The sequence below is a fragment of the Falco cherrug genome, unplaced genomic scaffold (assembly GCF_023634085.1).
Source record: "Falco cherrug isolate bFalChe1 unplaced genomic scaffold, bFalChe1.pri scaffold_41, whole genome shotgun sequence".
Lineage (NCBI taxonomy): Eukaryota > Metazoa > Chordata > Aves > Falconiformes > Falconidae > Falco > Falco cherrug.
Window position 1 is genome coordinate 284,300 of NW_026599482.1, and position 27,618 is coordinate 311,917.

A 27,618-nucleotide genomic window follows, 5' to 3' on the forward strand; every position below is an offset into this window, starting at 1 on the left:
CAGTAAATCAGGCATATATTTTTAGTTTTCGTTTTAGGAATGTGTAAGGCATTTTGGTAAGGTGATGGTAAGGTCTAGGTCACAGACTCGTCAGACTGAAGTCCCTTCCTTCAAACTGTCCTCTTCCCCCTGGAGAAGGAAAAGAGAGGTGGGTTACTCAACTGGCTCTCAACCTTATCCTCGTGGCAGCTCAAGCATCAAAGTGTTTCACAGATGGGCCAGGTCCTGCCTTTTGAGAAGGGAGAACCATGGCCACCATCTCCTGTGCTCCCAGAGCTTCCCAAAAGCCACCCAGATGGTTTCTGGCAGCAAGTGCCACCTTGTCTCCGGTTTTCAACCACTGCCTGACACGCGCTTCCCCCTGCCCTCCACCAGCACCAAGGGGAGGGATGGCTGCGGCCACCACAAGTACCGTTTCCTGAAGCTGTTCTTTACACTTCTTCAGTCTCCCTTTGGCCAGTTGGTCCTGGGTAACCTTCAGTCGCTCCTGTAGTTCGCTTGCTGCCTGGCCCCGGTTCTTTCTTTTTTTTTTTTTTCCTAGTTTTTCCTACATGGGAGTCAAAAGAAGGCGTCTGCCTGAGTCTCCCTTGGCCGTCTGGCGACACTCCCCCCTCCAAAACATCTCGGGTCACCTCAGGTCTCCACTGAGCTGCCTCGGCGGCCACAAGCCAGCGATGCGCCACTGCTCCAGCGGCGTGCTCAGAGGCTCTACCTGGGAGGTGTCCTTTAAACACCCCTAAACCCCCAAATCCAGCCACACCCCGGTGACAATAACAAAGCCACAAGCTCTACCTCCTGCACCAAGGGCTTCAGAGTCGAGAGGGAGCACCCACGTCCTCGTGAGCACCCGCTGGCAGGGGCCACTGGGTTTCCTCTCTCACCTGAGGCTACCACCCAGCACGGTGCACCACCTAGGCTTCCCCCCCCACCCTCACACCCGGCGGGAGCAGGTTTGCAGGCGCTTGCCTGACCTGCAGCTGCTCCATCTGCCTCTCCAAGGCCGCCACTTTCATCTTCCAGCTCTTCCTCAGCTGCTCCTCTTGCCGCAGCACCTCTGACTTCTCAGACAGCTCGTTCATCAGCTTGCCGCACCACTCCTGTAACCTGGCCACCTCAGCGTTTTGCCTGCACCAACAGAAGCAGCGTTATTCCAGCCCGCAGGCCAGTCAAGCATCCCTGGCGTTACCCGGGGGGAACACATCCTCCTGGTGGGCCTGGTAACAGGGCTTGAAACATCTCAACGGTTGTGTTGGCCTGTTTCTCGGACACGCCTGGTCCTTCAGGGATGGGGTGGAAGGAGCTGACACATCAATTTCAAAAGCTCCGTTTCCATCACAGGAGACATTTCTTTCTCATGAAGTAGAAGACGCAAGGATCTGTGTTCCCAGACACAGGAGAAAGCACTCTAAGCAGCTGGCGTCTGCTCTGTAATTAACTGACCACTGTTAATCACCAGCCATTTCAGACTTTCTACAAAAAGGAGCGCCAAATTCTTCTCCCTAGCTCCTGGTTGTTCTGTATGCACCAGGCAGGTCTCGCTTCTCTGCAGCACCGCTCCCATCAAAGAGCCAGCGACATTTCTTCTGAAGTTGGTGAGCACAAGCTCTCCGAAGTGTGGAGAAATGCTGCAGTGCCTTCTGGTCCCCTCTGCCCCCTCCGCTAGCATCAGCACAGGTGACTCCAAAGCAGAGAGGGCTTCCCCTGCCCTTCCACTTGGGAAAAGCATCCTTGTTTCCCCTGCCAGGCCCACAGAAGCCATTTGGCAATCTCTTCCTCACTCCCTCCTCTACCTCCAGCTAGCTGGGGCGTCTGTAGAAGCACCCTCCAGAAAGGGGGTGGCCAATCATGATGGACAGCCCCCCCCAGGGCTTGCCAGAGGGCGGCCCCAGGCTCTGCCCCCACCCCCACCCCTAGTCTTACTTGCTCTCCATCTGACTTCTGATCTGGCAGAAGGCATCACTCAGGATGGAGTTCTCCTGCTGCAGGCGAGCCAGCTGCGTGTCGGGGCCATTCTCCAGCTGCTCCTGCAGGGTGCGGATCTAGGGAGAGACCAACAGGGGTTGATGCCGCTGCTGCCAGCCCCTCAGCTCTCCCCTGAGGAGCCCACTCCATGGGCAAGAGGGACTGGCAAGGAAGCCACAGCGAGGTGTCTGCTGCTGCTGACAGCCCCTGCGGCTGCTGCATCCCGTGAGGATGCTCCCACATCCCTCTTCTAGCGTGAGCACCACGGCTCAGGAGCACTGCGGGGCTCTCGCCCCTCCCCGAGGCTCTGGCCCCCTCGCCCACCTCGGTCTTCTCCAAAAGACCAGGCAGCTGCCACCGAGGGCCAGCCGGCAGCCAGCGGAGGAAGCTGCAGAGCACCGCGTGGGGCTCACCTTGCCCTGCAGCTGCTGCGTTTCGCTGACATGGTCCTGGTAGCTGGCCTGCACGCGTGCCTGCACCACTGCCATCTCCTGCTCGCGGGCCAGCAGCTGCTCCTTCAGCTTGCCCTCCACGGCCGTCGCCTTGGCCCGCTCGGCCGCCAGCTCCTTCGAGGAGAGAAGCCACCCGGTCAGTTTCAGCGCAGGAACTCCCCTGCTTTAAGGGGACTCGAAACAAGTGGCCTCCTGGCTCAGAAGACTTTAAGAAGTGTAACCCTTTCGGCGCTGCCCCCAGGCCCAGCTACACCCTTCCGCACTTACATTTCCTCCTGCATTAAGCTTTGGGCTCAGTGGCCACTGGATGCCACTGTTGTTCCACACTGGGCCAGCTAAGAGACAGGAGTGACAGCCTGGAATTTTATTCCCCTCCCCGGCCCCAGGATCAATATCATCACATCAAGTTTGGGGCAAAGCAGGAAAACAAAAAAAAGAAAACACCCCCACAAACCAAACACCCCCCCCCTCCGCCCCCTGCCAAGGCAGGGGTGCTCTCTTGGCCGGCTGGGTGATGCCGTGCCGCTGCCCTGGGCTGCCTGCACAGGCCGGGGCTTAGCACAGCACTCAGTGCACAGGGTGGCTTCGCCCTCTCCTCTCCTGCCTGCAGGCAGATGGACCTGCTGCAGCAGGGTCCTGGCGGCTGCGGGGCAGGAGGTGCTGAGCACGACGTGCCGGGGGTCCCTTCTGACTTCAACACCCAACGAGAGGTGGAGGCAAGGGGCTGAGCCAGGCAAGGGGGCTGTAAATAGCACCAGGCTCCTTAAAAAGGGACTGATCAACACCTTCTCAGCTCAGGGGCTCTGCCAAGAGATGAGAAGGGCTTTACTGTCCTCCGGAAAGCAGCAGAAAGCTGCAGTCTCTTACGGACACAGCTTTAGCCCCTCCAGCTGCGGCTGCCAACAGGGCACGTGCCTCCCTGGGCTGGATCAGGCCCAGGAGAGGAGCTCAGGTGGGCATCTCCTCCCCTTTTGGGGGAGAAAACAGCAAATGGATGAAGGGCCCAGAGAACCCCTGGGCTTCACCTCCAAGGGCGGGTAAGACGCGGGGAGAGGGAGGCACACGGCGAGCCGTGAGGCGCAGAGCCCGTGCCAGGGGTGCCGGGAGGGCTGCGCGGCACTTACCTGGCTCAGCTCCTCCACCTTGTTTCTGGCAGCGGCTGCAGCCTCCTGCTTGGTGGCGAGCTGCTTCTCCTTCTCCTCCAGCTGGCGTTTCAGGACAGTGACAGGGTCACCCTTCTGCTTGGCCTGCCGGCGCAGGGTGGCACATCAGCGGGGACCACCACCTCCGCATCCAACCCCTCCACCCCACACGCACAGGGTCCTGCCCTCTGCCCCAGGGAAAATTCAGCTCCTGTCTCTAAGGCTGCCCCTCGGGGGACAGCCTGCCCGAAAACGGGCTGCCTTCACCCCTCTGCACCCCCGGAGGCTTGGCCCAGCCCTGGTGGACACGGCGCTGCTGGCAGCCCTACCACGTGCCAGGTGTCCTGGACGATGCCCGCTTTCTCCGTCAGGATCTCGATGAGCCGCTGGGCCTCCCCCTCGCCGAACACCGTGCTGCTGACCGTGGACACGAGCGTCTTGTAGGGCAGGTGGAGGGGCCCATCCGAGTCCGCAGGTGCTGGGGAGGAGAGAGGAGGGGTTGGGAGCGCTCGAGCCAACGGCAGGGCTGAGTAGCATCGCCTCAGTTGACTTCAACCCCATAACTGCCATTTCACGCCAGCAACCGCCCAGATGTCCACAGCCAAGTTTGATACCTCTCTAACTGAAAGCAATGTGACGAGCGCTGGGGACGGCGCTCACCACAGACAAGCGTTCCCTGAGCCAGCTGCCACCTCTGCCTGGCTCTGCTACTGCTCCTGCCGCCCTGCCACCGCCCTCCATCACACTGATCGATTCCAGACGGAGCTGGGCACGCTTTGCTAAAGCCAGGGAGCAGAGACGTGGTGGGCATCAGAAGCTGGACTCCATTGTGACACAGCCTCGCTGGGGGACTGTCGCTCCACGCAGCGGTGCCAGTGATGCAGAGCAGCAAGGTCGTCTCCTGCCTTTCACCAGGCAGGTTCGTTCCAGCTCTTTGCTAAGGGAACGAGATGACTCCAGCCCTTCTCCGATCCCTCTGCCGGCTTACCCGACGGGGATATATGCAGAGGAACTTGGCCTTACCTGGCTCGCTCTTCTTCTTGGATGCAGCCACCTTCTTGACAGGTCCATTATGCTTCTGCTCCTCATGGGCTGGAAGAACATTGCTTTTCTTTATGGTGACAGAGCTGACCACTGGAGCACTTTGGCGCGCCTCTGGGACCTGTCCATTAGGTTTCTCTTGATTTTTCTTTCCTTTTCCTTTTTTCTCAACAGCTTCCTCTTTCTTCTTTTTCTCTTTTTCCTTCTGCTGAGTCTTCTTAAGCCCTTTGCCTTGCTTGGCCAAGGCTTCCTCAGAAGGACGGAGGACCTTCTCCATGAAGGTGAACACCAGGAAGATCCCGATGGCTGATACCACCATCAGACCTCCAAAGAGCACGACATTCGGCATCTGAGGGTCATAGACATCCATCCTGCCTTATTCTTCTGTGCCTGCAAGACACCACAACAACAGTTAGTGGGGAAAACAAAGAGGCGCAACAGCCTCTCTGTGAGCAGCGAGTTTCCCATGTCCATCTGTGTTGTGTGGGCAACCTGCTGACACCCCCCGCCCCCTCCCAGGTTTGCGCTCCTCCGCTGCGCTGCCTGCGCACGGTGCTCCAGCCACACCGCAGGGGCTGCTTGCGCTGGCTGCAGCAAGCTCCAGAAGAACCAAAGAGGGGGAAGAAAAAACCAGGGATGCAATCAGAGACAGCCACGAGCAAAGTGCCCATGCCATGTCCAATGGGACGCTTTTGCACGACCCTGGGCAATCCCTGCAGCCCTGCGGCAGTAAGAGAGCCCGTTTCCAGACTGCCTGGTGCAGTTTGGCCAAGACCTGGGCTCTCCCTGGGCCACCTGGCCTTATCTCTGCGCCCAGGCGCAGGTGGAAGTGCATCCAGGGTCTCAGCTCTGGAATAGAACACCCCCCTGGAAGGGGAAAGCATGCACGGGAGAGCTTTCCCCAGCTTTGCAGCAGCCCTGGCCGCCTCCCTTTGCCAGCCGCACCCTGCGGCACTGCTGGCCTCTGCCCAGCCTGGCAGGGAGGACACGCAGTGACCACATCCCACTGGGTCGCTGCTCCCAGCCTCCAGTGACGAGAACCACCCCAGCAATGATGCTACAGACGCCACACAGAGAACCAAGACGCTACCATCTCCTTGCAACGCAAACACCAGGAAAAGGCCCAAGTTCAAGCCAAAAAAAAGCAAAAGCATGGTCATTAACCATCTCATCTCCCCAGCAGATGCCCACAGGAAGAAACGAAACTTGCAAAGGGAGCACTGGATGTGGTGCTTCTCTTTCCACCTCTGCTGTTAACTGGCGGGCATCCGTTCCCACCCTCCTCTCCACGCTCAGGTTCTCCACCCATAACACACGGAGCCGCAAGGGAGACTGTACTGCCTGGTCTGAGACCTGGCAGGCAGGGTGCAGCCCCGCGCGGAGGAAGATGCTGCTGCCTCCACTCTTCTTAATCGCTAACCGAACCCCGTCCCGAGTCTGGAAGCCAGGCTCTTCCCCGCTGTCCCACTCGTGCGTTTCCCCCATGGGCACCACCTCCACGTGGCTCACAACGCCCACCCCCCACCACCCACCCCCCCACCCCCCCCACCCCCCCCCCCCCCCCCCCCCCGATGCTGCAGTCAGGCAGTTCATCTGCGCAGGGGCACTCCCCAGGAGGTGCCAGGCTGCGCTTTCTCGCTTTCTCGTGATCAATGCATCAAGCCCTCAGCTATCAGAAGTTCCCATCCCCGCCCTTAACTGTCAACATCATTGAATTTCCTCTTTAAGAGGTTGTGGGCTGGGGACGGAGGGAGTGGCTGGAAAGGGAGGAGGCAAAAATAAGAATAAAACTAAGGAGATCAGCATCTTTTCAAAACCTCAGTGCTCACAGGGAGAGACCTCAGAGCCTTTCCCTTTCTCACAGCCGACAGCGGCGAACTCACTCCCAGCCGAATCCGCACTGGTGCAGCGAGGGGGTGACAGGGCAATGAAAACGTCGCCTCCAACCCCCAGGGGGGTTGTTGAGGGCTGTTTCAACCAGCAGCCCAGCTCTCCCTGCCCGCCTCGCCAAGCATCCCAGACAAAGCAGCAGAGAGCCGGCAGGCGGGCAGGCTGCCAACGCCAGCTGGAACCAGCCTCCCCCCGGCAGGACCAACTTTCTACACCAGGGCACCGCGCGAGATCCCAGCTGATACTACAGGCATCGCTATCCCGGCCCGTCCCAGTCGTTTGGGATTTCAGCGGCCTCAGCCGGCTCCATCCCAGCACAGCTGGTGCCAGCCCCCTCCCTCCTGACAACGCAGCATCACTTTGGGATGGTCCCCATCGGGACAGAGGGATTATTCCTAACCTGCAGGGTGAGAAGGGATGGATTTCCTCTTCCTGGCAGGAAACAGAAACGAGGGTCCAGAGAACATGTACCCACGTCCTTCTGCTGGCTTTAGGGCCAGACCAATGTGCCCCGGAGCTGACCGGGGCGGAGCTGAGCGCCCTGCATTCCTCACCTGGCAACCCCAACAATGCGCTGGTACCAACAGAGCTGCTGACCTCACAGTGCCACCGCGTCAGACTTAGATCAAAATTCGCCACTCCAGCTTAGGGCAAGGGCATCACTGACTGCTGGCAAATGCTCTCCAGCCCCGTCAGCTGCTCCCGCCACCTCCCAGAGCAGCTGGATGCTGGATTGGTTTTTGGTTGTGGATGGCTGGGTTTTTTGAGATACTAGTGAGAGATGAGAACTTCACAAGTGAAATGCCCTGTGATGCAGCTCAAGTGAGCTCTGGCTAAAACTTACACCGTCTGACTGAATTTTAGAGGCACTAGAACTGTGCGCAGGACAAGAGCAGGTTTTGCAGTGTCTGTGACACCACAGCTGTGCCATGCAGAGCAGCACATCTGCACCATACAGGCTAGAAACCATTAGATTCCTTCTAGAGCTGCTGCTGTGGCAGAGGACGTTCAAGCCTGTGTCTGTTGAAAGACACGATCTCAAACACCCTGTGCAACAGTAGGAATTAACAATGCGCTTGATCTAGAGATGTGGTTGTCATTACTCATTTCAAAAGGCATTGCATCTCCACGTGGAGAAGCAAAGCTCTGTTCAGCCTGTCAGACACCGTTAACCAAGGAGTAAACATCTTGCTGCAGCATTCAGAGATTTCATGCTCAGTCGGCCTGGCTTGTAGCCAGAGAGCGCCGACCCCCTTCAGTTCCTCCTGCTGCACTGGGCCAAAATCTTGCAGCCTGCAAGACAGACAGGATCGTTGTGCAGCAGTGCCAGCCTTCACACGACAGCTGGCCAGTGGACTGCAACTAGCCAGGGAGGCTGTGCTGCACAGGTGGAAGTTAAAAAAAAAAAAGAAAGAAAGAAAGAAATCCTGAAGAAATTCAGCTTTTCTCCACATCAGACGGCTTGGGTTGGGCTCCCTGATCTCCAAAAAAAGAATCCATTGTTGATTCCTTGGAGCAGCAAAGCCTTTCTGGTCTCTACAGCCCAGATGCTCACTCTGATTCTTTCACCCACCTCTCCAGAGCCAGCGGGAGCCGAGTCAGCCATTGGAGCCTGCCTGCGTGTAGCTTCCTCACCCGCCATACCCAGGGTAGCCCTAGAAAGGAGAGGTGCGCTCCTGAGAGAGCCTGCAGCGAAAAGGGGAACAGTCTGAGCACGGATGGAGTGAAAACGTTCTCCCCGGTATTTCTGCATTGCTATTTGGCATGTAGCCAGATGTCTGCTCTGACACACGTCAGAGAAAACCATCCAAATGCCTACGCTAAGGCAGGGCTTACCTGCTTGGTGACCCGATTGCCTCTTCTAATGTTACTACCAAGTACATTTGATTGATTACTAGCATGCTGGAATACCACATTGAGTGTTTTGCCTCTTTTTTTAGGCATAAAGCATGAATGCCAAGCAAATGGGCCAGAGGACCTGCCCCGAGCTTGCACTGCTGAGAAGCCAGGAGGCTCCCTGGTCGTAGCTCTTGAAGCAAGTCCCGTGTAGATGTCATGCAGTGCCACAACTCTACAGGCATTCCATGTTTTAATAGATCAGTTATGTAAAGCAACCATTCTAGGCAAGGGTTTCACTAACTGCAGGGAAGCTGTTGGTAGAATAAAGCACATTTTGGAGATGTAGCTCGTATGTACAAATGACCCTCAACAAATCAAATCTAAGGATTTCTCTTGGTTTATTAATATTTGCATTGGTTGTCCAGCAGCCCAATACTGTCCCCAATGGATTAACGCTAAAGGTCTCCAAAAATGTTGGTCCAACGCTGCAAAGTGTCAATGTGTCATGGGATGAAAGGGGGGTGGGGGTGAGGTGGGGGTGTGAGAACAAACTGGTTCCTGTTCTTAATTTTCCGAGTTGTAAAAAGCAAAATTCAGTCAGTCTTTTTGAGGCTGCTGGTCAAATGGCCAAACTCAGAAACAGTTTCCCCTGTAACCACTTTATACAGAACTGAAAACCTGTAGTGAAAGTTAGGCTAAAACAACCTGTTGGCACAAAAACTGGGTTAAATTCTTAGTGCTAGCAGTTGCAGAGCAGTACTAATAAAGGCCAATCCTGAAGTGAAACAGACATAAAATAGACACATTTTTCTGGAGAAATAGTCCTAATCCACTCTTGTAAACTCACGGTGCAGTAATAATATTTAAAGGTTCACTTGTTCTAGAGGTTCAGTGTTCTTGTTATGAAGTGCCTTGAGTTCTCCTTCAGCCTGAGGGATTCTATCAACTACTTTTCTGTTGACATAGTTTAATTTAGAACTACCTTCGTTTCTCTAATACACACTTACTAGCGGGTCAGATGCTTCTGAGGCGTCTACAAATGCCGATACTTCTATCAGAGCGCTCCAGTTCTATGGGTAGTACAGTGAAAAGAAACCACATCTCAAAAAGTGGTATTCTCAGCCCCAGTCTTTGGTCACTTGGTCCGTTTGTTCATAATCACTATTGATCTAACGTGGTAGAACCAATCAGCCTGACTAATATGGCTTGATCTGGGCTTTTTGTCTGTTAGCTTCTTTAATTCTGCAGAAATGCATGGAAATACCACCTAGACAGTCTGACCTGAAACTGAAATGCCTTTTGTATGGGGGGTAGAAAGCATTCCTGTGCCAGCTCCAGAGATCTTAAAAGGCTTCCACGTTTCACCGGTGGTTGCTTAAAGCTGTTTCCTTTGTGCAGTGTGTACATGGGAGTTGCACAGAGTTTTCCTGTATGTCTGTAGAGAAGAAGAAGAAAGAAAAAACCAAACCAAACCCCTTAGCCTCCCGTGCGTTACTGGGATATGTTCTGTGCGTGCCAAATTCAAACAGCCTAAATAAATGGGCTTTCCCTCCCCTGGGTCAGCGAGTGATTCCTCTGCAGCCTGCGGACTAGCCCTCCTGCAGCGGGGCCAGCGCTGCCGGCTGAGCGTGCCAGTGCCCCGCGTCAGCCGGGGGCTCGGGAGGCTGGTACGCGCCTGCTGCAGCTGCCGCACGGGGAGAAAGGATGGGGGTACGGGCCGGGGGGAGCAGGCTGGAAGTAAGAGCTGGCGGAGGTGGATGGAGTGGGGCGCGGGGAAGCAGGTTCACCTGCCTGCTGAGTGACGGCCAGCCTGCCGCGGGCTCTAGCTCCCTGGCAGCGCCTGCTCTCGGCCCGGGGGGCTTCAGACCCAAACGCCCACGCCTTGGGGAGCTTCCTGGGAAACTTGTTGCAGTCCGAGCAGGAGAAACCCTGCACATGTCAGTCACTTCCCCCGTGAGAACTGGGGGGGCTTTCTCTGGCCGGCCGCTGGAGCCCAGGCGCTTCCAGGCCGCCCCCTCCCCTGAGCTCTGGGCAGCTGTGTGGGGACAGAGCGGCACTGTCCCCACCGCTCCCGGCACAGCAGCGGGCTGCGCTGGCTCAGCCGCAGGGCCAGGGAAATGGTGGTCCGTGACCTCTCGCAGCATGTGCCCGCTCTGGCCACACTGCGCGGTTCAAACCTTGAATTCAAAGGCAGGCGGCGACGGACTGCTCTGACTTGGCACCCACACAGGTCACAGCGTTGGGAGCACAAGGGTTTCCGATGCAAAGAGACCCACCAGAGCGAAGCTTTGTGACTTCCAAGAAAAGCAAAGCGGCCTGGTTTGAGCTGGGGCTTTTCGCTTGTGCTTCAGTCAGCTCTGAGCTCACCCAAAAGCGGCTCGTCGTCGTCCTCATCAAGGGCTCCTCCTTGCCGAGGTGTCTGCAGGACTGGTCTCTGTCCCAAGTCCAGGTTGAGAAGGAAATGTGGTGACACAGCGGGACTGGTGCTGCCTGACAAACAACGGGAACTCTGAATAGCGAATGCTGTACCACTTATCTAAAGGATGACGCACCTACGTTTAGTTAAAAGTCGGGAGATGTCCAAGGACCCTTACTGCCACATGACGGATGCACAGACTGCTAAGGCCTTGGGTTGGTTATCTTCAGAAGGGACATTCTGTCTTAGATTCCTGTTGTACATGCAACGTGGCGAAGACAAAGACTTTAAACATGGCCCCTGAGGAATAGAGTCTGCGCAGAGACAACTCCTCAAGGACATTGTGCAGGCATGAGATATGTAAATGAATTCTCAGAATTGTAATGAATATGTAAACCATTTCTTGGAAAACTCATGAATAGGTCTGAGTAGCTTGTATAAAGGGGGGACTGAAAAGTCACCTCGGGGTGCATGACTTTGGTGGCGCGATCCCCCATGCACCCAGCGCTGCCGAATAAAGACAACCTCCGCTCGCCTGCATACTGCTGACTGATTCTTCAAATCACCCTCTCCTGACAAAGGGCATATTAACTTAATGAAAAGGAAAACACCAACTGCACGGAGATCACTAAAATCACCTAGAAAAGGGAGTAGTAGCAAACCCCAGGTTCCTACTTTTCTTTTCTAGGTGGCCATTTCCTACAAAAATAACTGCTTTTTCCAGTCTGCTTTTCTTTCTGGTTTCAAAGATGCATTTTGCCTCAGTATTGACAAGGAAATCACAGGAATTTGGATGGGGGTTTTTTTTCTTTTCTTTTTTCCTTTTCTTTTTTTTAGAGCAGGCCATAAATTTGAACCTCCATCATGAGCTTAGTGTTTTCTAAGAAGAAATTTTCTTCACTTTTTGAAAAGCAGTGGACTACTCACTATGGCTTTCACCACTGAGGAAACTACTTCAACTACCACAGTATCAGAAAACCTAAGACACTTACATAGTACTACAAATAAGAATTAGAGATTATTTCCTTAGCTTACCCTTTCACTGGCATTTTAATAATTTTGAGCTCTCCCCAGATGAAAAAATCTTTTTGTCTTTTTCTTCTATCGTGTTTTCATTCTCCATTTTCAAACAGTCATTCTTCCTTACAGTAATCTTTTGTTTCATTTGACGATTAGTGATGTTATTTAATTTATCCACACATTCCTGTTTTGCCACCGCCTGCACTTTTGAACATCTTTCTTTGCTTTTTCCTTCTCAACCTATAAAAACAAAGTTAAGCTTCACGTATTTCTAGAAGACAGAAACACCACATCCAGGATTGATTAATTCAGGGTTTACCTCTGAAATAATAGAAAATGAAATCTTTTTTGTAATTCATAGAGAAGCATTTTCACAAAATTACACTACAAAGTGTATTATGCCATTGAAAGTACTTTGAATTCACTCATCATGAAGGACATAACAAAAATACAGCCCTTAGAAAGAAAACAATAGTGTCTCTTAAAACAGGAACAAGAAAAAAGTGAAAACATTACTGATGGACAAAGCGTTGGGAGGACTGCACAATGTCTGTTGTAACACCACCAGAAAAAAATCAAGTGGAACTGTGCTGGGCTACTGCTCCCTGAACAAGGGGAGGAAAGAAAAAAAAGATCCCAAACCCACAAACACAACTGGTTTCACAGGAAAGAGGAATTTTAGTGAAAGGCAATGAAGACATGTTATCGATTTGTTAATAAGTTAAGATTGATTGACTTTATTTGATTGATTAATTGATTTTATAAAATCATTTTATAAAATTGAAAAATAGAAGGATAAGAAATATTTTTAATGAAACTCTTAGTTGCACAGTAAAAGCTGCTATGAGATCTTCTGTACGTCTTGTACCAAGGCTAGAAGAAGGGGCTGGAACCATTGTTAAAACTTAGGTAATAACTTTAGGGTTGAAAGGTTTCTTTGTATTTAACCAGTCTTCTGTACGCAGAGGTGTACTGAAATGTCAGAATATGAGATGAATGGGAACTGGGGAGAGTCGACTGGAACAGCTTGTGGTTACCTGCCAAGAAACCGTGAACTTCAGTAAAAGGTAATTCCGGCAGGGGGAGATCGCGACCACCGACTCATACACCACCTACCCAAATTGCACCCCAGACCCATTTCTAGACCTTTCTAAGCTCTACTGCGCAGAATCGGATATAGGAGGAGAGTATGTTAATGATTTACGCGAAATGTTATGATTATGCATGAATATTTAATGAATATGTATGAATAAGTTCTATATATGGAATCTGATTTTGGGACCTGGCGTGCGTTGATCGTGAGAGGACTCGCTCACGTACCCGGCCGTCAATAAAGAAGTGTCTGCTTATCTACATCACATTGGTGTCGATAAGTTCTTCAGTCCGAGATTTCGGTAACAGGTTTGGCGACCCAGATGGGACCTCACTGAAGGAGACCGGCGGAGTCAGGGACCTGATCGGTTCCAGCCGGCACCGAGGATTTCTCGGGGACACCCATCGATCCCCGATCCGTAAGGCTCTTCGCGACGTTCCCTGGATATTTGGTAAGACACTTCTTTTTTTAATTGTAGTAAGTGGGTGGGAGTCCCGCTAAAGTAAGTAAGTAAGTAAGTAAGTAAGTAAGTAAGTGCACTGGAGAAAGTGGGGGGGAGTCCCACTATAATAATTGTATGGGAAAGAGTGGGATGGAGTCCCACCAGTGGGTTGGAGCCCCACTGAGTAAGTCTGCCTGTCAGACGCGGTGAAAGAGCTGCGCAGGGTAGGACTAGGAGTCTGCCCGTAAGACATAAGCGAAAGCTATTGCAGGGTTGGACTAAAAGGATCCTTGTGGAAGTGGAAGCCTAGGCGTCTGCCCGTAAGACATAAGCGAAAGCTATTGCAGGGTTGGACAAAAGTGGAGACAAGAGAAACTATACGCTATAGTGTTCTCTAAGGTAGTGCCTCTAACAAGAAGTTAGAAGGTTTTGGTGTTCTTTGTTGTTTTGTGAGTTTGTGTATTAAGAAGAAAATTAAGAGGTATAATATTGTGTTATATGTTTGTTTAAAGTAACTGTGGGAAAGTGTGAGTGTGGCTGTAAGGGTCAGACGTATAATTGAGAACGAAAGCGAGTGGGAGTGTGGATCCGCGGATCGGAGTGACAGAGTTGAATAATTGTGTATTGTACTGTGAGTAATTACACCATGGCAACTAAGTTAACTTGGTTGTTTAAAAGTAAAAGCATGGGTAATCTTGCTGTAAATGACAAAATCCCGAAAAATTCTTTGTTGGGATGTTTATTGGCACATTGGGGAAATTTACAGGATGATCTGCAAAAGAGCCAGATGATTGAGTTTGTAATAATTTGAGTATTGTAATAATTGGTGGCCTTTGTATATATTGGATGATCAGGAAAAGTGGCCCACGAATGGGACACTGAATTGTAACACTATTTTGCAGTTAATGCTGTATTGTAAAAGAGAAGGGAAATGGAATAAAATGCCAGATGTGGATTTGTTTTTTTTACTTAAGACAAAGAAAGGATTGGCAGGATGAATGTAAGCTAACTATTGGAGATAATTTGGTAATGGCTGTAACTTCTGATAATAAGAAAGTGGAAAAAAATGTTGTTTAAATTGTGAGGTTGGGAGTGGATACAGAAGCGACATTTTTTTATTAAATACCTGTAAAGGAAAAATTGGAACAACAACAGGCCATTCCTGCAACCCCTGGATTTGAAATTTGGAAATAAGATAATTACACATGAATTTTTGTATGTACCAGTATGTCCGGTACCCTTCTTAGGAAGAGATTTGTTATCCAAATTAAATGCACAGATTGTTTTTGACGAAGGAGAACTTTTCTTGAAAATACCTGAGTCAAAAACGGGAGAAATCCTGACGATACAAGAAAAGGTAAAGGAACAAGAAATTCCACCGGAGGTGGATTTGGCAGTGATCCCTACTGTATGGGAGACAGATATTCCTCGTAAATCGAAACTAGCAGAACCAGTTAAAATAGATTTGAAGGAAGGCGCAGAACAGTGAGAATTAAACAGTATCCAATCAAACCGGAAGTGAGACAGGAATTGAAGAAATGGATTGATAAATTTTTGGAGTATAAAATTTTGGAAGAATGTGAATCTGAGTATAATACTCCTATTTTACCAGTCAGAAAACCTTCGGGTGAATATAGACTGGTACAAGACTTGAGAGCAGTAAATCAAATAGTTGAGGATATTTATCCTGTAGTAGCAAACCCTTATACACTGTTAACAGCATTGAGGGAGAATTATCAGTGGTTTACAGTGCTTGATTTAAACGATGCTTTCTTTTGTACACCTTTGGAAAAGAAAAGCAGAAAACTGTTTGCTTTCGAATGGGAAAATCCTCAAACCGGGCAAAAGATGCAGCTGACATGGACTAGATTACCCCAAGGATTTAAAAACAGTCCAACTATTTTTGGAAATCATTTAGCAAAGGAACTTGAAATCTGGAAACAGGACAAACCAAGACCTGGGCATTTACTCCTACAATATGTGGATGACATATTGATAGCTACAGAAGAAAGACCTACCTGTATACAGGTGACTATTGACCTCTTGAATTTCCTGGGACTAAATGGGTATAAGGTATCCAGGAAGAAAGCCCAGATAGCCTGCCAGACTGTGATATATCTGGGCTTTGAGATTTCAAAAGGACAACGACAATTAGGAAAAAATCGCAAAGAAGCTATTTGTGGTATACCTGAGCCGAGAAATATTCATGAACTCAGAGCATTTTGGGGAATGACTGGGTGGTGTCGCCTTTGGATCATGAACTATGGGCTAATAGCTAAACCGCTGTACGAGGCCCAAAAGAACCCTCCCTTTGTATGGGGCCCACAACAACAAAAGGCTTTTGTAGAGTTGAAGCGTGCCTTAATGTCTGCACCTGCCTTGGGACTGCCGGATCTAACCAAAGATTTCCAGCTGTTTGTACATGAAAGGCAACACCTTGCACCGGGCGTGTTAACCCAGAGGATAGGAAGCTGGAAACGACCAGTCGGATATTTCTCTAAACAACTGGACACAGTGAGTAAAGGGTGGCCAAACTGCCTGCGAGCAGTGGCCGCAACAGTGATGCTCATACAAGAAGCTCGGAAATTGACTTTGGGAAGAACAATAACAGTCTATGTGCCACACATGGTGATAACTGTCCTAGAACAGAAGGGGGGACACTGGCTGTCCCCCAGCCGAATGATGAAGCACCAGGTGGTATTGACTGAACAGGATGATGTGATTCTAAAGACAACTAACCTGGTAAATCCTGCAGTGTTTTTAAGTTCCATACAGGAAGAAGGACGACTGGAACATGATTGCTTGGCTACCATCGAGTATGTTTATTCCAGTCGTGAAGATCTGAAGGATGTGCCATTGGAGAGACCAGACTGGGAACTGTATACTGATGGAAGCAGCTTTATGGAACAAGGAGTCCGATACGCCGGATATGCGGTAACAACAGAGACTACAGTCATAGAAGCAGGAGCATTGGCGGGTACCACATCAGCCCAAAAGGCAGAACTCATCGCTTTAATTCGAGCCTTAGAACTAAGCAACGACAAGAGAGTAAATATCTGGACTGATTCAAAATATGCCTTTGGGGTAGTGCATGTCCATGGAGCTTTGTGGAAAGAGAGGGGGTTATTGTCCTCTCAAGGATCAAACATTAAGCATCAAACAGAGATTTTACGATTATTACAAGCAGTTCAAAAGCCAGATCAAGTAGCAATCATGCACTGTACGGCACACCAGACTGGCAATACAAAAATAATAGCTGGGAATAATTTAGCTGATAAGACTGCAAAAGGGTAGCAAAGAAACAAGCATTGCAAATGGCAATAATTCCTTCTAAAACAGTAACCCTTCCCAGGGAGAAACCGAGATATTCAGAGGAAGATGACAAATCGGGTCAGTTATTAAATGCTAAGAAAAACTTAGCGGGATGGTGGATAACTCCTAATGGACAGGTAGTAATTCCACCTCCTGTGATGAGAGAGATAATTCAAACGAGACATCAAGAGTGTCACTGGGGAGCAGAAGCCTTAGTAACATCTTTGGGAAAGCAAGTAATATCAGTTAAGATGTTGGGAATAGCTAATACGGTAACTGCAAAGTGTGAAGTACGTTTGAAAACCAATCCAGTGATTAAGAAAAAGGTTCAAATGGGCAGACTGAAATCTGGTACAGAACCTGGAGATTATTGGCAAGTAGATTTTTCAGAGCTACCTAGACAAAATGGGTACCAGTATATCCTGGTAAGGGTTGATACTTTTACAGGATGGCCAGAAGCCCTTCCCTGTCGCACCACACAAGCAAAAAGAGGTTGTGAAGTGGTTATTACAAGAAATAATTCCGAGATTTGGAATTTCCTCTGACAGAGGTCCACACTTTGTGGCTGAAGTAGTCCAAAGTGTTAGCAAAGTATTGGGTATTAATTGGTATTTGCATGCGTCTTGGAGGCCACAATCTAGTGGGAAAGTGGAAAGGATGAATCAAACATTAAAACGACAAATAAGTAGAATTTGTCAAGAAACCAGTCTAAAGTGGCCTCAGGCACTTCCATTGGCATTATTATGAAACAGGGTACAGCCAAAGACACAGGAGGCATTCCTTTCTCATGAAGTAGAAGACGCAAGGATCTGTGTTCCCAGACACAGGAGAAAGCACTCTAAGCAGCTGGAGTCTGCTCTGTAATGAATTGACCACTGTTAATCACCAGGCAGTGGGGGTGGGGGTGGGGGGTGGGCTCTCAGCTTGCCATTCCCTCAGCCAGAATTCAGCAGGACCCCTTTTTCTTGCCTGATCAGAGACAGGTCACGCACATACCCCAGAGCCCAAGTGTGATTTGCACATCCCTTCTCCATCGTGACCCCCAAAGCTGCAGTGCTGGGGGGACAGGACACGTGTCTACCCAGTCCTGCCTGCGTGGAATCTCTGGTGTGTCTAATATAGAGGCTGAGCACACGCAGACTTCTCTGGGAACAAAAGGGAGGCGGGTCTGGCCTTCATCCCCCTTCCTGGCCTTGGTTCTTCACACCCCCCAGAGGTACCAAGTACTCTGGGGGCCTTTTCCCCCCACCAGCTCCTCAAATCCCACTGATGTCAGCGCCGGGCTCAGCAGCTTTATTGTGAGGAGGCAGGCACCAAGCTGTGACGTGGTCTCTGCCATTTCCCAATAAACCAACTTGAAATAAAAAAAGAAAAATTATTTAAAAAGAAGAAAACTCGGGGGAAAAAGGGTGGGTTTGTGTGGAGTTTCAACAGGAAAGCCACAAGAAGGGGAGAGAGAAGGCTGAAGAGCCTGGCAGTGCCCAAGGACCACCACCACGCAGCACCCGCAGGGACGGAATTTCTGGGGTGCGCTGAGGCTTAAGAGAGCAGGAGCAGCCTGCGCTGGGCTGGCGAGGCTGTGCTGCTGCGCCCTGTCCCCACGCTCACGCTGCTCTGCCCTGTCCCCACGCTCAGCCTGACCCCGTGGCAGGGGACCTCGGGGTGCACCGCCAGTGTGAGAACACTCGTGGCTGGAAGGGAAGGCTTCTCTCCTTTGCGTATCTTGGAGAAAAAACAGAGGGGATGGCTGTTTGCAGCACAGCAAGCAAGGCGGGGGAGTAAAGGATCTGCTCCCGGCCACAGCAGGGTCCTTCTTCAGTGACCCCAAACACCTGGCTGGCTTGCAAACTTAATAAAAAATTAGTAAATAATAACCCGGAAAATGAAGCAAGAATAAGCTCTTTTCACTACATCATTGTAAATGCATCGACACCCAGAAATACACAAAAGGATACGCGCCAAGAGCCACCCATCAAAGAGAGGCTTCCTTCCATGCTGGGTCTCACTTTCACACTTCTTCCACTCCAACAAACAAAAAAACCCAAACCAAAACAAAAAAAGTAAAAAAGAAAGGAAAAAAAAAATCACCAGTTGATGTACAAACAGAGTCTTCCCTTTTCACAGATTTGTGGGTTCTGCCTGCCCCGATGTGGTCGGTGCGGTGCCCTTGGGAACAAACGGTAGTTGTACAAAACAGTATGAAGATTTTCTTACAAACATATGCCTGCAGTGTTTACTGGTTGGGTTTTTGTGTTTGGGGTTTTTTCTAAGTTTCAAAACTAGGTTTTAGGTCACGAATGGCTTGCAACTTTTTTCTACAGTAAATCAGGCATATATTTTTAGTTTTCGTTTTAGGAATGTGTAAGGCATTTTGGTAAGGTGACGGTAAGGTCTAGGTCACAGACTCGTCAGACTGAAGTCCCTTCCTTCAAACTGTCCTCTTCCCCCTGGAGAAGGAAAAGAGAGGTGGGTTACTCAACTGGCTCTCAACCTTATCCTCGTGGCAGCTCAAGCATCAAAGCGTTTCACAGATGGGCCAGGTCCTGCCTTTTGAGAAGGGAGAACCATGGCCACCATCTCCTGTGCTCCCAGAGCTTCCCAAAAGCCACCCAGATGGTTTCTGGCAGCAAGTGCCACCTTGTCTCCGGTTTTCAACCACTGCCTGACACGCGCTTCCCCCTGCCCTCCACCAGCACCAAGGGGAGGGATGGCTGCGGCCACCACAAGTACCGTTTCCTGAAGCTGTTCTTTACACTTCTTCAGTCTCCCTTTGGCCAGTTGGTCCTGGGTAACCTTCAGTCGCTCCTGTAGTTCGCTTGCTGCCTGGCCCCGGTTCTTTCTTTTTTTTTTTTTTCCTAGTTTTTCCTACATGGGAGTCAAAAGAAGGCATCTGCCTGAGTCTCCCTTGGCCATCTGGCGACTCCCCCCTCCAAAACATCTGGGGTCACCTCAGGTCTCCACTGAGCTGCCTCGGCGGCCACAAGCCAGCGATGCGCCACTGCTCCAGCGGCGTGCTCAGAGGCTCTACCTGGGAGGTGTCCTTTAAACACCCCTAAACCCCCAAATCCAGCCACACCCCGGTGACAATAACAAAGCCACAAGCTCTACCTCCTGCACCAAGGGCTTCAGAGTCGAGAGGGAGCACCCACGTCCTCGTGAGCACCCGCTGGCAGGGGCCACTGGGTTTCCTCTCTCACCTGAGGCTACCACCCAGCACGGTGCACCACCTAGGCTTCCCCCCCCACCCTCACACCCGGCGGGAGCAGGTTTGCAGGCGCTTGCCTGACCTGCAGCTGCTCCATCTGCCTCTCCAAGGCCGCCACTTTCATCTTCCAGCTCTTCCTCAGCTGCTCCTCTTGCCGCAGCACCTCTGACTTCTCAGACAGCTCGTTCATCAGCTTGCCGCACCACTCCTGTAACCTGGCCACCTCAGCGTTTTGCCTGCACCAACAGAAGCAGCGTTATTCCAGCCCGCAGGCCAGTCAAGCATCCCTGGTGTTACCCAGGGGGAACACATCCTCCTGGTGGGCCTGGTAACAGGGCTTGAAACATCTCAACGGTTGTGTTGGCCTGTTTCTCGGACACGCCTGGTCCTTCAGGGATGGGGTGGAAGGAGCTGACACATCAATTTCAAAAGCTCCGTTTCCATCACAGGAGACATTTCTTTCTCATGAAGTAGAAGACGCAAGGATCTGTGTTCCCAGACACAGGAGAAAGCACTCTAAGCAGCTGGAGTCTGCTCTGTAATTAACTGACCACTGTTAATCACCAGCCATTTCAGACTTTCTACAAAAAGGAGCGCCAAATTCTTCTCCCTAGCTCCTGGTTGTTCTGTATGCACCAGGCAGGTCTCGCTTCTCTGCAGCACCGCTCCCATCAAAGAGCCAGCGACATTTCTTCTGAAGTTGGTGAGCACAAGCTCTCCGAAGTGTGGAGAAATGCTGCAGTGCCTTCTGGTCCCCTCTGCCCCCTCCGCTAGCATCAGCACAGGTGACTCCAAAGCAGAGAGGGCTTCCCCTGCCCTTCCACTTGGGAAAAGCATCCTTGTTTCCCCTGCCAGGCCCACAGAAGCCATTTGGCAATCTCTTCCTCACTCCCTCCTCTACCTCCAGCTAGCTGGGGCGTCTGTAGAAGCACCCTCCAGAAAGGGGGTGGCCAATCATGATGGACAGCCCCCCCCAGGGCTTGCCAGAGGGCGGCCCCAGGCTCTGCCCCCACCCCCACCCCTAGTCTTACTTGCTCTCCATCTGACTTCTGATCTGGCAGAAGGCATCGCTCAGGATGGAGTTCTCCTGCTGCAGGCGAGCCAGCTGCGTGTCGGGGCCATTCTCCAGCTGCTCCTGCAGGGTGCGGATCTAGGGAGAGACCAACAGGGGTTGATGCCGCTGCTGCCAGCCCCTCGGCTCTCCCCTGAGGAGCCCACTCCATGGGCAAGAGGGACTGGCAAGGAAGCCACAGCGAGGTGTCTGCTGCTGCTGACAGCCCCTGCGGCTGCTGCATCCCGTGAGGATGCTCCCACATCCCTCTTCTAGCGTGAGCACCACGGCTCAGGAGCACTGCGGGGCTCTCGCCCCTCCCCGAGGCTCTGGCCCCCTCGCCCACCTCGGTCTTCTCCAAAAGACCAGGCAGCTGCCACCGAGGGCCAGCCGGCAGCCAGCGGAGGAAGCTGCAGAGCACCGCGTGGGGCTCACCTTGCCCTGCAGCTGCTGCGTTTCGCTGACATGGTCCTGGTAGCTGGCCTGCACGCGTGCCTGCACCGCTGCCATCTCCTGCTCGCGGGCCAGCAGCTGCTCCTTCAGCTTGCCCTCCACGGCCGTCGCCTTGGCCCGCTCGGCCGCCAGCTCCTTCGAGGAGAGAAGCCACCCGGTCAGTTTCAGCGCAGGAACTCCCCTGCTTTAAGGGGACTCGAAACAAGTGGCCTCCTGGCTCAGAAGACTTTAAGAAGTGTAACCCTTTCAGCGCTGCCCCCAGGCCCAGCTACACCCTTCCGCACTTCCATTTCCTCCTGCATTAAGCTTTGGGCTCAGTGGCCACTGGATGCCACTGTTGTTCCACACTGGGCCAGCTAAGAGACAGGAGTGACAGCCTGGAATTTTATTCCCCTCCCCGGCCCCAGGATCAATATCATCACATCAAGTTTGGGGCAAAGCAGGAAAACAAAAAAAAGAAAACACCCCCACAAACCAAACACCCCCCCCCTCCGCCCCCTGCCAAGGCAGGGGTGCTCTCTTGGCCGGCTGGGTGATGCCGTGCCGCTGCCCTGGGCTGCCTGCACAGGCCGGGGCTTAGCACAGCACTCAGTGCACAGGGTGGCTTCGCCCTCTCCTCTCCTGCCTGCAGGCAGATGGACCTGCTGCAGCAGGGTCCTGGCGGCTGCGGGGCAGGAGGTGCTGAGCACGACGCGCCGGGGGTCCCTTCTGACTTCAACACCCAACGAGAGGTGGAGGCAAGGGGCTGAGCCAGGCAAGGGGGCTGTAAAGAGCACCAGGCTCCTTAAAAAGGGACTGATCAACACCTTCTCAGCTCAGGGGCTCTGCCAAGAGATGAGAAGGGCTTTACTGTCCTCCGGAAAGCAGCAGAAAGCTGCAGTCTCTTACGGGCACGGCTTTAGCCCCCTCCAGCTGCGGCTGCCCAACAGGGCACGTGCCTCCCCGGGCTGGATCAGGCCCAGGAGAGGAGCTCAGGTGGGCATCTCCTCCCCTTTTGGGGGAGAAAACAGCAAATGGATGAAGGGCCCAGAGAACCCCTGGGCTTCACCTCCAAGGGCGGGTAAGACGCGGGGAGAGGGAGGCACACGGCGAGCCGTGAGGCGCAGAGCCCGTGCCAGGGGTGCCGGGAGGGCTGCGCGGCACTTACCTGGCTCAGCTCCTCCACCTTGTTTCTGGCAGCGGCTGCAGCCTCCTGCTTGGTGGCGAGCTGCTTCTCCTTCTCCTCCAGCTGGCGTTTCAGGACAGTGACAGGGTCACCCTTCTGCTTGGCCTGCCGGCGCAGGGTGGCACATCAGCGGGGACCACCACCTCCGCATCCAACCCCTCCACCCCACACGCACAGGGTCCTGCCCTCTGCCCCAGGGAAAATTCAGCTCCTGTCTCTAAGGCTGCCCCTTGGGGGACAGCCTGCCCGAAAACGGGCTGCCTTCACCCCTCCGCACCCCCGGAGGCTTGGCCCAGCCCTGGTGGACGCGACGCTGCTGGCAGCCCTACCGCGTGCCAGGTGTCCTGGACGATGCCCGCTTTCTCCGTCAGGATCTCGATGAGCCGCTGGGCCTCCCCCTCGCCGAACACCGTGCTGCTGACCGTGGACACGAGCGTCTTGTAGGGCAGGTAGAGGGGCCCATCCGAGTCCGCAGGTGCTGGGGAGGAGAGAGGAGGGGTTGGGAGCGCTCGAGCCAACGGCAGGGCTGAGTAGCATCGCCTCAGTTGACTTCAACCCCATAACTGCCATTTCACGCCAGCAACCGCCCAGATGTCCACAGCCAAGTTTGATACCTCTCTAACTGAAAGCAATGTGACGAGCGCTGGGGACGGCGCTCACCACAGACAAGCGTTCCCTGAGCCAGCTGCCACCTCTGCCTGGCTCTGCTACTGCTCCTGCCGCCCTGCCACCGCCCTCCATCACACTGATCGATTCCAGACGGAGCTGGGCACGCTTTGCTAAAGCCAGGGAGCAGAGACGTGGTGGGCATCAGAAGCTGGACTCCATTGTGACACAGCCTCGCTGGGGGACTGTCGCTCCACGCAGCGGTGCCAGTGATGCAGAGCAGCAAGGTCGTCTCCTGCCTTTCACCAGGCAGGTTCGTTCCAGCTCTTTGCTAAGGGAACGAGATGACTCCAGCCCTTCTCCGATCCCTCTGCCGGCTTACCCGACGGGGATATATGCAGAGGAACTTGGCCTTACCTGGCTCGCTCTTCTTCTTGGATGCAGCCACCTTCTTGACAGGTCCATTATGCTTCTGCTCCTCATGGGCTGGAAGAACATTGCTTTTCTTTATGGTGACAGAGCTGACCACTGGAGCACTTTGGTGCGCCTCTGGGACCTGTCCATTAGGTTTCTCTTGATGTTTCTTTCCTTTTCCTTTTTTCTCAACAGCTTCCTCTTTCTTCTTTTTCTCTTTTTCCTTCTGCTGAGTCTTCTTAAGCCCTTTGCCTTGCTTGGCCAAGGCTTCCTCAGAAGGACGGAGGACCTTCTCCATGAAGGTGAACACCAGGAAGATCCCGATGGCTGATACCACCATCAGACCTCCAAAGAGCACGACATTCGGCATCTGAGGGTCATAGACATCCATCCTGCCTTATTCTTCTGTGCCTGCAAGACACCACAACAACAGTTAGTGGGGAAAACAAAGAGGCGCAACAGCCTCTCTGTGAGCAGCGAGTTTCCCATGTCCATCTGTGTTGTGTGGGCAACCTGCTGACACCCCCCGCCCCCTCCCAGGTTTGCGCTCCTCCGCTGCGCTGCCTGCGCACGGTGCTCCAGCCACACCGCAGGGGCTGCTTGCGCTGGCTGCAGCAAGCTCCAGAAGAACCAAAGAGGGGGAAGAAAAAACCAGGGATGCAATCAGAGACAGCCACGAGCAAAGTGCCCATGCCATGTCCAATGGGACGCTTTTGCACGACCCTGGGCAATCCCTGCAGCCCTGCGGCAGTAAGAGAGCCCGTTTCCAGACTGCCTGGTGCAGTTTGGCCAAGACCTGGGCTCTCCCTGGGCCACCTGGCCTTATCTCTGCGCCCAGGCGCAGGTGGAAGTGCATCCAGGGTCTCAGCTCTGGAATAGAACACCCCCCTGGAAGGGGAAAGCATGCACGGGAGAGCTTTCCCCAGCTTTGCAGCAGCCCTGGCCGCCTCCCTTTGCCAGCCGCACCCTGCGGCACTGCTGGCCTCTGCCCAGCCTGGCAGGGAGGACACGCAGTGACCACATCCCACTGGGTCGCTGCTCCCAGCCTCCAGTGACGAGAACCACCCCAGCAATGATGCTACAGACGCCACACAGAGAACAAAGACGCTACCATCTCCTTGCAACGCAAACACCAGGAAAAGGCCCAAGTTCAAGCCAAAAAAAAGCAAAAGCATGGTCATTAACCATCTCATCTCCCCAGCAGATGCCCACAGGAAGAAACGAAACTTGCAAAGGGAGCACTGGATGTGGTGCTTCTCTTTCCACCTCTGCTGTTAACTGGCGGGCATCCGTTCCCACCCTCCTCTCCACACTCAGGTTCTCCACCCATAACACACGGAGCCGCAAGGGAGACTGTACTGCCTGGTCTGAGACCTGGCAGGCAGGGTGCAGCCCCGCGCGGAGGAAGATGCTGCTGCCTCCACTCTTCTTAATCGCTAACCGAACCCCGTCCCGAGTCTGGAAGCCAGGCTCTTCCCCGCTGTCCCACTCGTGCGTTTCCCCCATGGGCACCACCTCCACGTGGCTCACACCACCCACCCCCCCACCCCCCCGATGCTGCAGCCAGGCAGTTCATCTGCGCAGGGGCACTCCCCAGGAGGTGCCAGGCTGCGCTTTCTCGTGATCAGTGCATCAAGCCCTCAGCTATCAGAAGTTCCCATCCCCGCCCTTAACTGTCAACATCATTGAATTTCCTCTTTAAGAGGTTGTGGGCTGGGGACGGAGGGAGTGGCTGGAAAGGGAGGAGGCAAAAATAAGAATAAAACTAAGGAGATCAGCATCTTTTCAAAACCTCAGTGCTCACAGGGAGAGACCTCAGAGCCTTTCCCTTTCTCACAGCCGACAGCGGCGAACTCACTCCCAGCCGAATCCGCACTGGTGCAGCGAGAGGGTGACAGGGCAATGAAAACGTCGCCTCCAACCCCCAGGGGGGTTGTTGAGGGCTGTTTCAACCAGCAGCCCAGCTCTCCCTGCCCGCCTCGCCAAGCATCCCAGACAAAGCAGCAGAGAGCCGGCAGGCGGGCAGGCTGCCAACGCCAGCTGGAACCAGCCTTCCCCCCGGCAGGACCAACTTTCTACACCAGGGCACCGCGCGAGATCCCAGCTGATACTACAGGCATCGCTATCCCGGCCCGTCCCAGTCGTTTGGGATTTCAGCGGCCTCAGCCGGCTCCATCCCAGCACAGCTGGTGCCAGCCCCCTCCCTCCTGACAGCGCAGCATCACTTTGGGATGGTCCCCATCGGGACAGAGGGATTACTCCTAACCTGCAGGGTGAAAAGGGATGGATTTCCTCTTCCTGGCAGGAAACAGAAACGAGGGTCCAGAGAACATGTACCCACGTCCTTCTGCTGGCTTTAGGGCCAGACCAATGTGCCCCGGAGCTGACCGGGGCGGAGCTGAGCGCCCTGCATTCCTCACCTGGCAACCCCAACAATGCGCTGGTACCAACAGAGCTGCTGACCTCACAGTGCCACCGCGTCAGACTTAGATCAAAATTCGCCACTCCAGCTTAGGGCAAGGGCATCACTGACTGCTGGCAAATGCTCTCCAGCCCCGTCAGCTGCTCCCGCCACCTCCCAGAGCAGCTGGATGCTGGATTGGTTTTTGGTTGTGGATGGCTGGGTTTTTTGAGATACTAGTGAGAGATGAGAACTTCACAAGTGAAATGCCCTGTGATGCAGCTCAAGTGAGCTCTGGCTAAAACTTACACCGTCTGACTGAATTTTAGAGGCACTAGAACTGTGCGCAGGACAAGAGCAGGTTTTGCAGTGTCTGTGACACCACAGCTGTGCCATGCAGAGCAGCACATCTGCACCATACAGGCTAGAAACCATTAGCTTCCTTCTAGAGCTGCTGCTGTGGCAGAGGACGTTCAAGCCTGTGTCTGTTGAAAGACACGATCTCAAACACCCTGTGCAACAGTAGGAATTAACAATGCGCTTGATCTAGAGATGTGGTTGTCATTACTCATTTCAAAAGGCATTGCATCTCCACGTGGAGAAGCAAAGCTCTGTTCAGCCTGTCAGACACCGTTAACCAAGGAGTAAACATCTTGCTGCAGCATTCAGAGATTTCATGCTCAGTCGGCCTGGCTTGTAGCCAGAGAGCGCCGACCCCCTTCAGTTCCTCCTGCTGCACTGGGCCAAAATCTTGCAGCCTGCAAGACAGACAGGATCGTTGTGCAGCAGTGCCAGCCTTCACACGACAGCTGGCCAGTGGACTGCAACTAGCCAGGGAGGCTGTGCTGCACAGGTGGAAGTTAAAAAAAAAAAAGAAAGAAAGAAATCCTGAAGAAATTCAGCTTTTCTCCACATCAGACGGCTTGGGTTGGGCTCCCTGATCTCCAAAAAAAGAATCCATTGTTGATTCCTTGGAGCAGCAAAGCCTTTCTGGTCTCTACAGCCCAGATGCTCACTCTGATTCTTTCACCCACCTCTCCAGAGCCAGCGGGAGCCGAGTCAGCCATTGGAGCCTGCCTGCGTGTAGCTTCCTCACCCGCCATACCCAGGGTAGCCCTAGAAAGGAGAGGTGCGCTCCTGAGAGAGCCTGCAGCGAAAAGGGGAACAGTCTGAGCACGGATGGAGTGAAAACGTTCTCCCCAGTATTTCTGCATTGCTATTTGGCATGTAGCCAGATGTCTGCTCTGACACACGTCAGAGAAAACCATCCAAATGCCTAAGCTAAGGCAGGGCTTACCTGCTTGGTGACCCGATTGCCTCTTCTAATGTTACTACCAAGTACATTTGATTGATTACTAGCATGCTGGAATACCTTCATTAGTATGGATGGAAACGGAGCTTTTGAAATTGATGTGTCAGCTCCTTCCACCCCATCCCTGAAGGACCAGGCGTGTCCGAGAAACAGGCCAACACAACCGTTGAGATGTTTCAAGCCCTGTTACCAGGCCCACCAGGAGGATGTGTTCCCCCTGGGTAACGCCAGGGATGCTTGACTGGCCTGCGGGCTGGAATAACGCTGCTTCTGTTGGTGCAGGCAAAACGCTGAGGTGGCCAGGTTACAGGAGTGGTGCGGCAAGCTGATGAACGAGCTGTCTGAGAAGTCAGAGGTGCTGCGGCAAGAGGAGCAGCTGAGGAAGAGCTGGAAGATGAAAGT

The 27,618-nt window shown here is 53.0% G+C and overlaps 2 protein-coding genes across 3 annotated transcripts; both read right to left on the reverse strand.

Moving 5' to 3' along the window:
• LOC129735147 (ribosome-binding protein 1-like) lies at positions 1-11,899 on the reverse strand. Its single transcript, XM_055700511.1, has 12 exons — positions 11,778-11,899; positions 10,694-10,816; positions 9,334-9,761; positions 8,061-8,142; positions 4,580-4,987; positions 3,886-4,034; positions 3,539-3,661; positions 2,376-2,528; positions 1,921-2,039; positions 972-1,125; positions 413-547; positions 1-129 (listed from the first exon to the last, which is right to left on the reverse strand). The coding sequence occupies exons 5-12, from the start codon at positions 4,965-4,967 to the stop codon at positions 91-93; spliced, it is 1,260 nt and encodes a 419-aa protein (XP_055556486.1). The 5' UTR covers positions 4,968-4,987; positions 8,061-8,142; positions 9,334-9,761; positions 10,694-10,816; positions 11,778-11,899; the 3' UTR covers positions 1-90.
• LOC129735146 (ribosome-binding protein 1-like) lies at positions 11,543-27,036 on the reverse strand. Of its 2 annotated transcripts, XR_008730594.1 has the most exons (10): positions 26,939-27,036; positions 23,507-23,914; positions 22,813-22,961; positions 22,466-22,588; positions 21,301-21,453; positions 20,846-20,964; positions 19,897-20,050; positions 19,340-19,474; positions 18,518-19,056; positions 11,543-11,555 (listed from the first exon to the last, which is right to left on the reverse strand). XR_008730594.1 is itself a non-coding variant. In XM_055700510.1 (9 exons), exons 2-9 carry the CDS (start codon positions 23,892-23,894, stop codon positions 19,018-19,020), a joined length of 1,260 nt encoding a protein of 419 aa, XP_055556485.1. In that variant the 5' UTR covers positions 23,895-23,914; positions 26,939-27,036; the 3' UTR covers positions 18,136-19,017. The 2 variants fall into 2 exon arrangements, 1 of the variants encoding a protein (XP_055556485.1); XM_055700510.1 differs by lacking the exon at positions 11,543-11,555 and having other exon boundaries at positions 18,136-19,056.
• Positions 27,037-27,618: the final 582 nt, after the last annotated feature.